General features: G+C 42.8%; 1 protein-coding gene across 4 annotated transcripts in view; it reads right to left on the minus strand.

Annotated features, from left to right (window-relative positions):
* ddx31 (DEAD-box helicase 31) overlaps positions 1-17,177 on the minus strand; it is a 53,663-nt gene that overhangs the window by 16,072 nt on the left and 20,414 nt on the right. For all 4 annotated transcript variants that reach the window (XM_021606692.3, XM_021606694.3, XM_021606693.3 and 1 more), the window contains exons 13-20: positions 15,531-15,748; positions 14,013-14,165; positions 13,200-13,259; positions 12,061-12,111; positions 11,816-11,955; positions 10,578-10,662; positions 10,330-10,441; positions 9,654-9,837 (exon numbers count right to left, since the gene is read on the minus strand). In XM_021606692.3, coding sequence (XP_021462367.3) covers positions 9,654-9,837; positions 10,330-10,441; positions 10,578-10,662; positions 11,816-11,955; positions 12,061-12,111; positions 13,200-13,259; positions 14,013-14,165; positions 15,531-15,748 — 1,003 coding nt within the window. The remainder of the gene's footprint in view (positions 1-9,653; positions 9,838-10,329; positions 10,442-10,577; positions 10,663-11,815; positions 11,956-12,060; positions 12,112-13,199; positions 13,260-14,012; positions 14,166-15,530; positions 15,749-17,177) is intronic.

Below are 17,177 nucleotides of genomic sequence, written 5' to 3' on the forward strand. Positions count from 1 at the left end.
ATTTCTGTTTTGAATTTGGCGCCCTGCACTTTCACTGGCTGTTGTCATATCATCCCGTTAACGGATGTTGACGAGGACAAGGCTGGAGATCATTCTGTCATGCTGATTGAGTTCGAATAACAGGCTGGATGCTTCAAAAGGAGGGTGGTGCTTGGAATCATTGTTCTTCCTCTTTCAACCATGGTTACCTAAAAGGAAACACGTGCCGTCATCATTGCTTTGCACAATAAGGGCTTCACAGGCAAGGATATTGCTGCCAGTAAGATTGCACCTAAATCAACCATTTATCGGATCATCAAGAACTTCAAGAAGAGTGGTTCAATTGTTGTGAAGGCGGCTTCAGGGCTCCCAAGAAAGTCCAGCAAGTGCCAGGACCATCTTCTAAAGTTGATTCAGCTGCGGGATTGTGGCAACACCAGTACAGAGCTTGTTCAGGAATGGCAGCAGGCAGGTATGAGTGCATCTGCACGTACAGAGAGGCGAAGACTTTGAGGATAGCCAGGTGTCAAGAAGGACAGCAAAGAAGCCACTTCTCTCCAGGAAAAACATCAGGGACGGACTGATATTCTGCAAACGGTACAGGGATTGGACTGCTGAGGACTGGGGTAAAGTCATTTTCACTGATGAATCCCCTTTCCGATTGTTTGGGACATCCGGAAAAAAGCTTGTCCGGAGAAAACAAGGTGAGCGCTACCATCAGTCCTGTGTAATGCCAACAGTAAAAGCATCCGGAGACCACTCTGAGAGCAACATCTTCCAACCACCAAGGAACAGTTTGGTGACGAATAATGCCTTTTCCAGCATGATGGAGCACCTTGCCATAAGGCAAAAGTGATAACTAAGTGGATCGAGGAACAAAACATTGATATTTTGGGTCCATGGCCAGGAAACACTTGACCAGAAACTGCTACAGACCTATATCTATCTTACCCTGCCTTTCTAAGGTCTTCGAAAGCCAAGTCAACAAACAGATTACCGACCATTTCGAATCCCACCATGCCTTCTCCGCTATGCAATCTGGTTTCAGAGCTGGTCATGGGTGCACCTCAGCAAAGCGTCATGGTCCTAAACGATATCTTAACCGCCATCGATAAGAAACAATACTGTGCAGCCGTATTCATCGACCTGGCCAAGGCTTTCAACTCTGTCAATCACCACATCCTCATTGGCGACTCGATAGGCGTGGTCTCTCAAATGATTGCCTCGCCTGGTTCACCAACTACTTCTCAGATAGAGTTCAGTGTGTCAAATCGAAGGGTCTGTTGTCCGGGCCTCTGGCAGTCTCTATGGGGGTGCCACAGGGTTTAATTTTCTCTGTATACACCAATGACGTCGCTCTTGCTGCTGGTGATTCTTTGATCCACCTCTACGCAGACGACACCATTCTGTATACTGCTGGCCCTTCTTTGGACACTTAACAACCCTCCAGACGAGCTTCAATGCCATACAACTCTCCTTCCGTGGCCTCCAACTGCTCTTAAATACAAGTAAAACTAAATGCATGCTCTTCAACCGATCGCTGCCTGCACCTGCCCGCCCGTCGAGCATCACTACTCTGGACGGCTCTGATAGGTATTTGTAGTTGTCCACATATTCTAGGTGTCTGGTTAGACTCTAAACTCTCCTTCCAGACTCACATCAAACATCTTCAATCCAAAGTTAAATCTAGAATTAGCTTCCTATTTCGCAACAAAGCATCCTTCACTCATGCTGCCAAACATACCCTCGTAAAACTGACCATCCTACCGATCCTCGACTTCAGTGATGTCATTTACAAAATAGCCTGTCACCAAAGCCCCATACACTACCCACCACTGCGACCTGTATGCCCTCGTTGGCTGGTCCTCGCTAAATATTCGTCGACAAACCCACGGGCTCTAGCTCGTCTATAAAAGTCTTTGCTAGGTAAAGCTCGGCTTTATCTCAAATGATTCACCATAGCAACACCCACACGTAGTACGCGCTCCAGCAGGTATATTTCACTGGTCATCCCCAAAGCCAACACCTGCTTTGGCCGCCTTCAAGTTCTCTGCTGCCAATGACTGGAATTAAAATACCTATCAGAGCCGTCCAGAGTAGTGATGCTCGACGGGCAGGCAGGTGCAGGCAGCGATCGGTTGAAGAGCATGCATTTAGTTGTACTTGTATTTAAGAGCAGTTGGAGAATTGCAAAAATCACTGAAGTTGGAGGCTTATAATCTCCCTCACTAACTTTAAGCATCAGCTGTCAGAGCAGCTTACCGATCGCTGCAGCTGTACACAGCCAATCTGTAAATAGCCCATCCAACTAACAACCTACCTACCTACCTCATCCCCATATTTGTTTTTCTTCTCTGTAAATTGCTAAATTATTACCTCGCCACTATTGGCCTATTTATTGCCTTACCCCCTTACTTGATTTGCTCACACTGTACACAGATGTTTCTATTGTGTTATTGACTGTACGTTTGTTTATCCCATGTGTAACTGTTGTTTTTGTCGCACTGCTTTGCTTTATCTTGGCCAGGTCGCAGTTGTAAATGAGAACTTGTTCTCAACTGGTCTACCTGGTTAAATAAGGGTGAAAAAATATATATATATTTTTAACTGTTTAAGAGTGTTTCCCAAACAAGCACAGAGAGAACATAGTCGTTACACTACGTGCCGATATTAATGGGATCGAAAGAAAAGCAACACTGCTCTCGGATCAGCTTTCTCCATTCAAATCTTACCTAACATTAGATGTATTCTACAATACTGACATCAGATCAGCTCTGAGACAGTAATTTCAGAAAGTATTCATACCCCTCAACTTATTCCATATTTTGTTGTGCTAGAGCCTGAATTCAAAATGTATAAAAAATAAATTCTCACCCATCCACACACAATATTCCTCAAGCTCTGTCAAGTTGGTTGACAGCCATTGTCAAAGCTATAACTTGGCCACTCAAGAACATTCAATGTCATCTTGGTAAGCAACTCCAGCTTATATTTGGCCTTGTGTTTCAGGTTATTGTCCTGTTGAAAGGTGAATGTCTCCCAGGTTTTCCTCTAGGATATTGCCTGTGCATAGCTCTCCTCGGTTTATTTTTAACCTAAAAAAACACCATAGTCCTTGCCGATGACAAGCATACACAACATGATGAAGCCACCACCATGCTTGAAAATATAAAGAGTGGTACTCAGGGATGTTTTGGATTTGCTCCAAACATAACGCTTTGTATTAAGGACATAATGTTAATTTCTTTGCCACATACGTTGCAGTTTTTCGACTAAGCTATATAGTAAAGGTCATACCAAGGATCATTTGGCTATTTGATTTAGAATTTTAAAACCCCTTGAAGTAACAAAAAAACAAACAATTATTTGATCTTACTGCTGTTTGCCCATACAAATGCATTGAATAGAAGATTCATTACATGGAACAGATAGTTGCAAAAGAAATATCAATATTAAGTTTGTTCTACAGTGTCTCTCCGATAGAGAGATAATACATTTTTTATACATTTATTTAACCCCATATTTTGTGTCTTCAGAAAATATTCAGACCCCTTGACTTTTTCCACTTTGTTACGTTACAGCCTTATTCTAAAATTGTTTCAATTGTTTTCCCCCCTCAATCTACACACGAGCACAAACTACAAACAGAAACAGGTTTTTAGAAATGTTTGCTAAATTATAAATAAAATACTGAAATATCCCATTTACATACAGTATCAGTCAAGTTTGGACACCTACTCATTCAAGGCTTTTTCTTTATTTTTACTTTCTTCTACATTGTAGAATAAAATTGGACATTAAAACTATGAAATAACACATATGGAATCATGAAGTAACCAATAAAAGTGGTATGTAAATCAAACTATATTTTATATTTGAGATACCACAGAGTAGCCACCCTTTGCCTTGACAGCTTTGCACACTTGGCATTCTCTCAACCAGCTTAACCTGGAATGCTTTTCCAAAAATCTTGGAGTTCCCACATATGCTGAGCACTTGTTGGCTGCTTTTCCTTCACAACTGCAGTGCAACTCATCCCAAACCATCTCAATTGGGTTGAGGACAGGTGACTGGAGGCCAGGTCATCTGATACAGTACTCCATCACTCTCCTTCTTGGTCAAACAGCCCTTACACAGCCTGGGAGGTGTGTTGGATCATTTTCCTGTTGAAAAACAAATGATAGTACCACTAAGCGCAAACCAGATGGTATGGCGTATCGCTGCAGAACACTGTGGTAGCCATGCTGGTTAAGTGTGCCTTGAATTCTAAATAAAATCACTGACAGTGTCACCAGCAAAGCACCCCCACACCTCCTCCTGGGAACCACACATGCGGAGATCATCCATTCACCTGCTCCGGGTCTTACAAAGACAAGGCGGTTGGAAGCAAAAATCTCAAATTTGGCCCAAGCAAGTCTCTTATTATTGGTATTCTTCAGTTGTGGTTTCTTTGCAGAAATTCGACCATGAAGGCCTGATTTACGCAGTCTCCTCTGAACAGTTGATGTTGAGATGTGTCTTTCACTTGAACTCTGTGAAGCATTTATTTGGGCTGCAATTTCTGAAGCTGGTAACTGTAATGAACTTATCCTCTGCAGCAGAGGTAACTCTAGGTCTTCCTATCTTGTGGCGGTCCTCATGAGAGCCAGTTTCATCATAGCGCTTGATGGTTTTTACGAATGCGCTTGAAGAAACGTTAAAAGTTCTTTACATTTTCTGATTTGACTGACCATGTCTTCAAGTAATGGACTGTTGTTTCGCTTTGCTTTGCTTATTTGAGCTGTTCTTGCCATATTAACTTTTTTAACCCCTACCTTGTCAAAACACAACTGATTGGCTCAAATGCATTTAAAGAAAGAAATTCCACAAATGTACTTTTAACAAGGCACAGACGGATGTTAATTGAAATGCATTCCAGGTGACTACCTGGTCAGAGTCTTTAGGTGCCTTTTGACAAACTCCAAGTGGGCTGTGATGTACTGGGCGGCAGGGTAGCCTAGCGGTTAGAGTGTTGGACTAGTAATCGGAAGGTTGCAAGTTCAAACCCCCGAGCTCACAAGGTACAAATCTGTTGTTCTGCCCCTGAACAGGCAGTTATATCCACTGTTCCTAGGCTGTCATTGAAAAAAATAATTTGTTCTTATTGCCTAGTTAAATAAATGTATAAAAAAAATGTACCTTTTACTGAGGAGTGGCTTCCGTCTGGCCACGCTACCATAAAGGCCTGATTATTGTCTGCATCTCCGAGTGCTGCAGAGATGGTTGTCCTTCTGGAAGATTCTCCCATCTCCACAGAGGAATACTAGAGCTCTGTCAGAGTGACCATCGGCTTCTTGGTCACCTCCCTGACGAAGGCCCTTCTCCCCCGATTGCTCATTTTGGCAGTCCTGATCGTTCCAAATTTCTTTCATTTAACTTCATGGATATAGGGGGCGCTCTTAATTTTTGGATGAAAAACGTTCCCGTATTAAACAAGATATTTTGTCACGAAAAGATGCTCGACTATGCATATAATTGACAGCTTTGGAAATAAAACACTGACGTTTCCAAAACTGCAAAGATATTGTCTGTGAGTGCCACAGAACTGATGCTACAGGCGAAACCAAGATGAAATTTCAAACAGGAAGTGCCCCAGATTTTGAAGGCGCTGTGTTCCAATGTCTCCTTATATGGCTGTGAATGGGCCACGAATGAGCTTACACTTTCTGTCGTTTCCCCAAGGTGTCTGCAGCATTGTGACGTATTTGTAGGCATATCATTGGAAGATTGACCATAAGACACTACATTTACCAGGTGGTCGCTTGGTGTCCTCCGTCGCAATTATTGCGTAATCTCCAGCTGCAGTACTTTTCCGTTTGCTACTGAGGAGAAACCCAACTGCCACGAATGATTTATCATCGAATAGATATGTGAAAAACACCTTGAGGATTGATTCTAAACAACGTTTGCCATGTTTCTGTCGATATTATGGAGTTAATTTGGAAAAAAGTTTGGCGTTGTAATGACTGAATTTTCTGTTTTTTTTCTTAGCCAAACGTGATGAACAAAACGGAGCGATTTCTCCTACACAAATAATATTTTTGGAAAAACTGAACATTTGCTATCTAACTGAGAGTCTCCTCATTGAAAACATCCGAAGTTCTTCAAAGGTAAATTATTTTATTTGAATGCTTTTCTTGTTTTTGTGAAAATGTTGCCTGCTGAATGCTAGGCTTAATGCTATGCTAGCTATCAATACTCTTACACAAATCTCTAAAAACCTGTTTTCGCTTTATTATTATGGTGTAGTGTGTGTAAATCGAGGATTTATTTTTTTAAATTCCATTTTAGAATAAGGTACCAAAATGTGGAAAAAGGGGTCTGAAAACTTTTTGAAGGCATTGTACTTCCATACATTTTTTCAACTGTTACCAAGGGACCTTCAGTCAAGTCTTGTATGGCCTGTACATGTTCATTAGAGTCAATTAGTGTGTAGCCAAAAACGGTTCGGACGCCACAGACAGCAGTTGGCAGATCGTCTGAACCGACATCAGACGAGTCTCCTGACACTTGGGTCACGCGGGTGTGCGGAAATCGACTCTAGGGGGTTAACAGTATTTCCGTACACAGAGTGAGTCCATGCAGCGTATTATGTAACTTAAGCACTTTTTTTTACAACTGAACTTATTTAGGCTTGTCAAAACAAAGGGTTTAAATACCTGACTCAAGACATTTCTTAAAATATTATTCCACTCTGACATTATGGGGTATTGTGTGTAGGCCAGTGACACAATCTCAATTTAATAAATGTTGTATTCAGGCTGTAACAAAACATTCTAAATGCTTACTCTATAATAATACACTAAATCAAGATGGCACATTACACATATTGAAATATATTGAGCCAAAAATGACAAACAGCCTAGAACTGGCAAATAGAATGCAATTGAATGAACATACAATTGACTTCAATGTGATTTTAATATACAGGCCTACGTAGCCCATTTATCTTTTGCAGTCATCTCTGTTTTCACTTCAAACAATTTTATTCTTTACTTGTTTGTAACAATTGCAAAGAAATTGGCAACGTTGTATTTGTAGTCATCTTTGTTCTGAAGTTATCGGCGGTCACAGCGCGGCGGAAAACTCTTAATTCTGTGTTTAGCTGAGCTCTTCTGTGTATAAAGTGACTGGGAAGGGCAAAAAAGCATCCAAGGCAGTCGGTAAATAACAAACGTTTTCAAGTGCAACTTTAGTAATAATGGTTTTGGGAAACAACCGAAGATGGTAAGACGGTTCTAGCAATGATCTTAATGCTATGAAGGCTTTGGGAAACGAGTCCCAAGACCCTGGTCAAAAGTAGTGCACTATATAGGGAATAAGGTGCCACTTGAGACACACACAGGAAAAAAACATGAACGACACTCTTACATCAAGGTGATGGGCAAGGAATCGTTTTACAAACCTAGCTCGCCGAAACCAAATGAACCAAGTTCCACTGAGCTGAACGTCAGTCAGACTGCATATATCTATAGCAGGTGCTAGCTGCTAGCTTGCTGTAGAAGTGAGAGCCCACGCTAATCAGTCCAAGCAGCGCAGAATATACTAACATATCTCCCACAATCAGCAGGCTAATGAGCACTATGGCACCCTGCTGAGCTGACCCTCCTTCCCTCTCTCCGGCTGTGCTGCGCTGCCTGCGTCTGTCTGGAGGGCGAGTCCAGGCCAAGCAGCCAGCCAGAAGTCAGTCAGGCCAGAACCTGAGTGCTAAGCCTCAGGGGAATCCCTCAGATGACCACTAATAGCTGTGTGAGAGTAGAGATGAGTGGAGGCAGGTCCAGTGTCAGACACCCCTAGCAACGGCCCCGCCTGGCCATACGGATCGTCCTCTGGGAGTCTAGACATACAGCCACTCCTCTACACCCAGAGGGACAGGAATGGCAGCTCGCTATGGCTGATATTTCAAACGCAAAAAAAGGGCAGCTTCCTCCATTGCACACATGCAGTTGAAGACAGAAGTCACTAAACTATTTTTTCAACCACTCCACAAATTTCTTGTGAACAAACTATAGTTTCGGCAAGTTGGTTAGAATATCTACTCTTGTGCATGACAAGTAATTTTTCCAACAATTGTTTAAAGACTTTATCTCAAAGGTTATTTCACTTACCTCACTGTATCACAATTCCAGTGGGTCAGAAGTTTACATATACTAATTTGTCTGTGCCTTTAAACAGCTTGGGAAAAACCCAGAAAATGCTTTAGAAGCTTCTGATAGGCTAATTTACATCATTTGAGTACCTGTGGATGCATTTCAAGGCCTACCTTCAAACTCAGTGCCTCTTTGCTTGACGTCATGGGAAAATCAAAAGAAATTAGCCAAAAACGCAGAAAAAAAGTGTAGACCTCCACAAGTCTAGTTCATCCAGCAATTGCCAAACCCCTGAAGGTACCACATTCATCTGTACAAACAATAGTATAAGTAGTAAAAGTATAAACACCATGGGACCACGCAGCCATCATACCGCTAAGGAAGGAGACGCGTTCTGTCTCCTAGAGATGAACGTACTTTGCTGCGAAAAGAGCAAATCAATCTCAGAACATCAACAAAGGACCTTATGAAGATGCTGTAGGAAACCGGTACAAAAGTATCTATATCCACAGTAAAACGAGTCCTATATCGACATAACCTGAAAGGCCTCTCAGCAAGGAAGAAGCCACTGCTCCCAAACCGCCATAAAAAAGCCAGACTACAGTTTGCAACTGCACATGGGGACAAAGATTGTACTTTTTTGGAGCAATGTCCCCTGGCCTGATGAAACAAAAATAGAACTGTTTGGCCATAATGACCATCACTTTGTTTGGAGGAAAAGGGGCAATGCTTGCAAGCCGAAGAACACCATCCCAACAGTGAAGCACGGGGGTGGCAGCATCATGTTGTGGAGGTGCTTTGCTGCAAGAGGGACTGGCGCATTTCACAAAATAGATGGCATCATGAGGGAGGAAAAATGATGTGGATATATTGAAGCAACATCTCAAGACATCAGTCAGGAAGTTAAAGCTTGGTCACAAATGGGTCTTCCAAATAGACAATGACCCCAAGCATATTTCCAAAGTTGTGGCAAAATGGCTTAAGGACAACAAAGTCAAGGTATTGGAGTGGCCATCACAAAGCCCTGACCTCAATCCTATAGAAAATGTGTGGGCAGAACTGAAAAAGTGTGCGCGAGCAAGGAGGCCTACATACCTGACTCAGTTACACCAGCTCTGTCAGGAGGAATTCACCCAACTTATTGCGGGAAGCTTTTGGAAGTTTACCCAAAACATTTGACCCAAGACAAACAATTTAAAGACAATGGTACCAAATTCCACATGAGTATGTAAACTTCTAACCCACTGGGAATGTCATGAAAGAAATAAAAGCTGAAATAAATTATTCTCTGCTATTATGACATTTCACATTCTTAAAATAAAGTGGTGATCCTAACTGACCTAAAACAGGGAATTTTTACTAGGATTAATGTTAGGAATTGTGAAAAACAGAGTTTAATATATGTAGGTGTATGTCAACTTCCGACTTCAACTGTACATGCTAAACAACACATTTTTACATTAAAAAAAGAAGATGTATGAATGACAGTAAGAAAGTGACAAGACAGTTCAGTAATGCTAGCGGTGCCGCAGTGTTTAGGCTCACCTCTTGCCCTTGGCCTGTCCCTTGTCTTTGTTGGAGCCCTTGGCAGGGGCGGTGACCAGGCCCTGTGGGGCGTCCCTCAGGCCGAAGCTCTTGGCGGCGTGGCCCAGGTGCAGGGCTTTGATATGGAAGATGTGCTTCATGTTGGATGGGTAGGCAGTGTACGCCCGTAGGAAGGACTGCAAGGCTAAAGCAACAGAGGAAAGCGATGAGAGAACGTCACTAAAACGAGGACCACAAAACAGGAGTTTTAACCAGTCAACCAGACAAACTGTTAGTGAGAATACCATTCTCTCATAATGAGGAAGCCATTCTTTTGATTCTGTACCCAAACTTTCCTGCTGTATACAATATAATGTCAATGATCATGTTAAACATAGAATTCTTCGCTTTTTTTGTCCGTTTAACCCAGCAATGTTAGGTGAAGTTGGTTTGTAACGCATGGTGATTGTGCATTTAACTTGAATTTATTTAATTTTTTTACCCATGTGCTTAAATCTGTTCTTTTTTTTGTGTTATACCCAACTATTAGATTTTTTTAAATGTTAGGATTCTGTTTTAAAAATGGAAAGGGGGAGGTGCCATACTATCCCTCTCCTGCAGTTTTCCTTTGTCTTTAAACTCTCATTTTATTGCCTTGTCTTTTCTTGTGTGCAAATTTTAAACAAATTTAACACACCTCTCTTGGCTGCTTGGACAGAATTGTTATCGTTATGGACAACGTTCTCAAACTCTGTCTGTAGGACAGTTGCTCTTTCCTGCACCTCCTGCTCCGGAGCCCCGGAAGACTTCTACAGACACACACAGGTGCACAACACACACAAGTTATGTGGATTGAACTGACCAGAAGGAAAGCACTTTTAACATTGGTGAAAGCTGAATGTAGTCTTATAAGTATAAAATGTGTTGAGCTTGTTGCTACCTCACCTTGCCGTCATACTTTCCCCTGACTTTGAAGCGGTCGTCCAGCATTAGCGTTGACAGAATCATCTCCATCTTCATCTCGGACAGGCTGGAGGAACAGTTGACAACAGGGGTGTATTCATTAGTGCACTGTGCAAACCGTAGCAAACCGTTTTGATGCAGAATTTTTTTTTAAACAAAAAGAAGAGTTTCTTATTGGACAAATTCAGGTAGGTCCATTCCATTTTTTGGCCCCTATGGTTACATTTGCTTCCTAGTGAATACACCCCAGACACCCTGAGTTCCACTGTGGACTGCTTTCAAAAAACTATCAAGTAAGTACATTTGGGGAAATCCAAACATTGTGAAAGCCTCAAACGGGTGATTGTTCTAAAGACACAAAGTAGTGAGACTTTTGTAGTATGACTTTCTATTGGATCTCTCCGGATGTCTTACTCCCTCGTCCTAAACCCTTTTAATAAACCTATAGCACAGTGGTTCCCAAACTGTGGGTTCGGCAGGAGGCCACAAACCACAATGGCCTCCCAGATCAATAAAGACAATGGCCTTTTTGAAATGTTAGCCCATTTCAAACAAACTCCTGTGCGTGCACATATCACATTAGACATGGCAAAATGTACAGAATTGCATGAAAATGTGCTTAACCATTTTCTTTGCGCCCCATGACAAAATGTGTAGAATTGCAGGAAATACGCTTTAAAACTCTCTCCGCCAACAAGAGGGGTGTGAACAGTTTGTGTCATGAACAGTGCTTGTGCCCATAAAAATAGATGTGGGGTGCGGGATGTTCCGCAATGCCCAACGCCCCACCCTAGCAGCATTCTGTCATGTTGCTTGTGGTAAATGACATTGTGAGCAGTGGCGGTGTGTGATTAGTCTAGTCCTGGTAGGCACATGACCATAGAGGGTGACAGCTCTGCTCAGTGGCTGTCAGTGCTCCCCTTCACAGAGATTGATCTGCCCAGACGATTCAGCCCGGGCTACACTAAGAGCTTGGGAATGAAGCATTAGTGTGTGCGTGCACAAAGTAAAACCATACAGACCACGTGTATGAGAACAGGACTGGGAGAGAAAAGTGTTTCACAGTCTTATATGGAGCATAGAAAAGTACAAATAAGACTAACTTTAGAGTTGGAGACGCAGACAGACTGTGTGGAGATGTGTCACACAACCATAAAAAGGTTGTGAACATGGCAACACGGGTTAGAGAAGGGATGTTGAGTGATCATCCACAGACCTACCTGATATTGTGATTTGCTAGAGAAGTGACATAGGACATTTCAGCAGGGGTGAGAAAGAGAAGGCTGCTTCCCTTAGCTCCTATACGGGCAGTTCGCCCGACGCGGTGCACGTACTCTGCTGGAGTGGTTGGAGGGTTGTACTGAAACACAGACACACAAATTACTAATTTAAATACAAATATCTGACATTTCACTTGGAAACCCTCTATGGACAGTAATGTCATGTTCTTATATTAGAATTTTACCTGTACAATCCATGTCACCTGAGGCATGTCAAGTCCACGTGCTGCAACATCCTGGAGAAAAAAATAAAAAATAATGAGTTTGATGTCGTGGGCCTCCCAATGCAAGGCTGAAACCAACCCTCTGACTTGTAGGTAAGATTTAAGAAGTAGGTAAGAAGTAGTACATTTTCCTGGTCAAATGTGTGCACGCACAGGAGTTTGTTTGAAATGGGCTAACATTTCAAAAAGGCCATTGTCTTTATTGGTCTGGGAGGCCATTGTGGTTTGTGGCCAGCTGCGCTGCTGTAGCGTATAATATAAATAAATAGCTGATATTGGAGTGCTAGGAAGAGGGAAGATGCTGCATTTGGCCTTCGGTTGCCAGTGGCAGGGCCAGGATGAGCTGTGTATTGGCCGGGCACACTGGACTGCCTAGGGAGGGGTGGAGTAGCGATGCTGGCCTGGCCAGCCAGTACAGATGGAGGCCAGTGCTGGGCCCTGCCAAGCCTGTCAGACGGATTAGAACCACTTATTCATTCAGCCTTGTCATTTAGCATTAAGGGGTCTCTCATTCACACACATTTCATTTCCCCAAAATGAAGTTGTCATTGTTGATATTGTTTTGACATCGTGGGACGGTGTGCCTCAGTGGCTGGTTGAAAGAATGCAAGTCCAAACGAATGGCAAAGGACAAATATCTAGGAACTAAGCAATTGAATTGAATGACCAATCAAGTAGTGAAGGAGATGGGGGGGGGGGGGGGTGAGAAACAGAGAGACAGAGTGAGAGAGGGGTGTAAGGAAGGATGACAAGAACTGGCCATGCAACCTTTCACAACATCAAGTGAAAATGATTTTGAGAGGCAACAGTTCTGGGTTTAAGTCCATGGCAAGCTCAGTTGCCTAGGGAACTTTTTAGCAAAATGCCAAAGCTAATGGAAAGAGAAGCTGGGCTGGTTCCCACAGGGCAGGGATATTCTGTATTTTTCTTCCAGCAAACAGGGGCTGATACTCAGGCCACTCGCTGCCTGGGACCCAGGGCTACACAATTTAGACCTGGTACGACAGTCATTATTTAATCTAACGGTTTCCCTCAACCCGCAGGAAGATATCCGGCGTCATTTAGGCCCAGGCAGTGTCTCAAACGTTGAGCTGGCTTACCGTACAGAGCAGAATTCCAGTCTTGCAGAGAGAGAACTCTTGAAAAACTTCTGTCCTTTCCTGTTAAAAATAAAGTTTGTTGTTTAATTTTGTACAGGTAAAAAATGATTTGCCCATATAAGACAACACCAAAATCCATAAAGGGTATTTGTGGAGGACAATCTGTTTCAGGTGCAATAACAGCTGTGTCACCTACTATCCTCGTCACAGGAGCAGTTGTAAGGGGCCCAAGCCTGTGCACTCCTATTACCAAACACATCCATAATAACTCTGTCCGAATCCCAAGTGGCATCCTATCCCCAACATAGTGCACTACTTTTGACCAAAGCAGTGCACTATATACGGAATAGGGTGCCATTTGAGACGTAGATCCAGCCTCGATGACAGCCTCTGCCGTCCATACTGCCACCTGACCCATTCCTCTTTAATATATAACCAGAGCTTGTGCCCACTGCCCATCTCCAGTCCCACGCCCCCAGAGGTGCCATATGGGCAGCCCCCGTTGACTGTCATTAGCAGCCCTGGGACAGGGGTGAACACTGGGCAGGGCATTAGCCCTCAGCTCCTCCCCGGGTACAGCCACAGGGCATGGCCTGGTGACTGCCACACTACACCAGCTGGTTAGTAGCAACACAGGGCATGGTATAGCCACTCTCTGACCCTGACTAAAAGCAGCCTTCATTGGAAAGACTGTGCTGCTGCTCCAGAGAAGGCCCTGGAAGTGATGCCTGTGTAACACAAATGTAAAACAGTCCTGTACTAACATGCAACAGTCACATGGGTACATGGTAGGTTAAAAAAGTAGGGTCTCACCTCCTGCTTCATGTTGCCGTGGAGACGGAAGAAGCTGAGCGGAGGCTGCTGTTTGGCTTTTGGCCCAGAGAGCACGGCGTTGAAAAGGATCAGCAGGAACTCCACTGCCTCACAACTCGACACAAACACAATTATCTTGTGACCCTTCTCAAACTGCAGGGGTGAGAGGATAAACACAGCCATAATATAAAATGGGACAATGTGCATATCCTTTACTTTAGGGATGCAAATTTCAGTCACTTTTGCTGCCGAATAAAAAAAATCTCATTAACCGGTTAACAAACAGTAAAAAAAAATCTAAACAGTAAAACGACGTGACCAACAGAAAATACTATTAGAGATCTGTATATAATGACGAGACGCTTATTTATCCGCCCTAACAGTGTTAAAAGGCTTGAAGGCAGGCAACATAGAAACACATTGGGCTTATTTTGGACAGATTTTGGCGAGAGTGAAACCTCTAGCTTCGCCTCTTGCTCTCTGATACTAGGCATGCACACAAGGACCGGACAGTTTCCCTTACGAGCTTAATGGAAACATGCGCCAAAAGCAAGCCTATTGTCTTATCAGTCAAAATTGAATAGCCAATTATTGAACATGTAACTCCTGTAATGAAGCAGTAGCAAAAATATATATGCAGTATATATATATATATATATATATATATATATATATATATATATATATATATATATATATATATATATATATATATATATATATATATATATATATATATATATTTTTTTTTTTTTTTTTTTAAAGGCATTCAAACATTTGCCAAAATGCAATTCGGGGGGAAAACACCACTTGAAACAGCACACCTAATGCTAGCGGTTCCATATGTGACAGAGGAAAATCTCTGTTAGAAACTTAGAAAGAGGGGTGCATAGTAAGTATAACAACTAGGATGCGTTGGTAATATGACTAAGATTGGGCCTTTGGCTTCTGGGAAACGAAAGTTATGAAAACCAATAGAACGGGAGAGAAACACGCAATTTAATTTAGAATCGTTGCACAGTGACTGGGCTTACGAAAAGCAAGTTCCACTCCACTGAGGATCTAATCTTATGCTGTCTGACATGTGGTAGGATATTCCACTCAAACTAGGCTCTGTATGCTGTGCACGTGTCATAAGATGCATGACTAACGAAAATATACACGCACCAATTCAATTCCACTAAATTATGCAAATTAGCCTGCAGACCAATAAGCACGACTGGTCAAATGTAATTTTCAGAAGCTAACCGATTAACATCCCTACTTAGTTACCCAGAATGGTAAGACTAATCGAGCTCCCCGATTTAACACAAACAATAAGATAGGTTGATATTTGGGGGTTGGCTATCTGCATGTGGACTGTGCATTCTGGGCAGAAGTTTCTCCCAGGCACAGATGTAGGACCACCTTCACATCCCCCAAGCCTAATCTCAATCTTTAGTGAGAGAAAAGCGAAAACTGACCCAAGATCAGATCAGCATCTAGGGAAAACTACACCCAATACCAGACCCTGCTTACCTTGCACTTGGACAGGATGAAGGCTGCCAGGCAGACCAGCCTTAGTTTGCTGGGAACCACCACCATGTGCTGCTGCAGCCTCTCGGGAACAGCAAAGCGGTCCGACTTGCCCTGGACTGTGGTGGGGTCCGGAGTTAGATCGTTGATCCCCTCCGAGTTCTCTCCCACCTGGATGCTGACCGGCTCCTTCATGCTGATCGCAGCTAACCGGGATAAGCCTGCCAACACAACATTCATTAGAACAGTGAGATAAATCGAGACAATCTCAATTTAATTCATTTTAAATTCAGCCTGTAACAACAAAATGTGGAATAAGTGAAGGGGTATGAATACTGTCTGAAGGCACTGTACACACATCTCTATGCCAGGCACACAATGTTAGTGGTGTCATACACTGTCTTGTAAAATATCATACAAAATGTACAATCCAAAGTCCATTGTCACTCCCTAAATATGTACAGTTGAAGTCGAAAGTTTACATACACTAAGGTTGGAGTCATTAAAACTTGTTTTTCAACCACCACACATTTCTCGTTAAAAAACTATAGTTTTGGCAAGTCGGTTAGGACATCTACTTTGTGCAAGACAAGTAATTTTTCCAACAATTGTTTACAGACAAGATTATTTCGTTTATAATTCACTGTAACACAATTCCAGCGGTCAGTGTGCCTTTAAACAGCTTGGAAAATTCCATGGCTTTAGAAGCTTCTGATAGGCTGATTGACATCATTTGAGTCAATTGGAGGTGTACCTGTGGATGTATTTCAAGGCCTACCTTCAAACTCAGTGCCTCTGACATGGGAAAATCAAAAGAAATCAGCCAAGACTTCAGGGAAAAAAAAAAACTGTAGACATCCACAAGTCTGGTTCATCCTTTGGAGCAATTTCCAAACCCCTGAAGGTACCACGTTCATCTGTACAAACAATAATACGCAAGTATAAACACCATGGGACCATGCAGCCGTCATAGCGCTCAGGAAGGAGACGCGTTCTGTCTCCTAGAGATGAACGTACTTTGGTGCGAAAAGACCAAATCAATCCCAGAACAACGGCAAAGGACCTTGTGAAGATGCTGAGGAAACAGGTACAAAAGTATGTATATCCACAGTAAAACGAGTCCTATATCGACATAACCTGAAAGGCCGCTCAGCAAGGAAGAAGCCACTGCTCCAAAACCGTCATGAAAAAGCCAGACTACGGTGTGCAACTGCATATGGGGACAAAGATCGTACTTTTTGGAGAAATGTCCTCTGGTCTGATGAAACAAAAATAGAACTGTTTGGCCATAATGACCATAGTTATGTTTGGAGGAAAAAGGGGGAGGCTTGCAAGCCGAAAAACACTATCCCAACCGTGAAGCACAGGGGTGGCAGCATCATGTTGTGAGGGTGCTTTGCTGCAGGAGGGACTGGTGCACTTCAGAAAATAGATGGCTTCATGAGGAAGGAAAATTATGTGGATATATTGAAGCAACATCTCAAGACATCAGTCAGGAAGTTAAATCTTGGTTGTAAATGGGTCTTCCAAATGGACAAGCATACTTCCAAAGTTGTGGCAAAATGGCTTAAGGACAGCAAAGTCAAGGTGTTGGAGTGGCCATCACATAGCCCTGACCTCAATCCTACAGAAAATTTGTGGGCAGAAATG

Source organism: Oncorhynchus mykiss, chromosome 6 (assembly GCF_057628025.1).
Source record: "Oncorhynchus mykiss isolate SJ-2025 chromosome 6, ASM5762802v1, whole genome shotgun sequence".
NCBI lineage: Eukaryota > Metazoa > Chordata > Actinopteri > Salmoniformes > Salmonidae > Oncorhynchus > Oncorhynchus mykiss.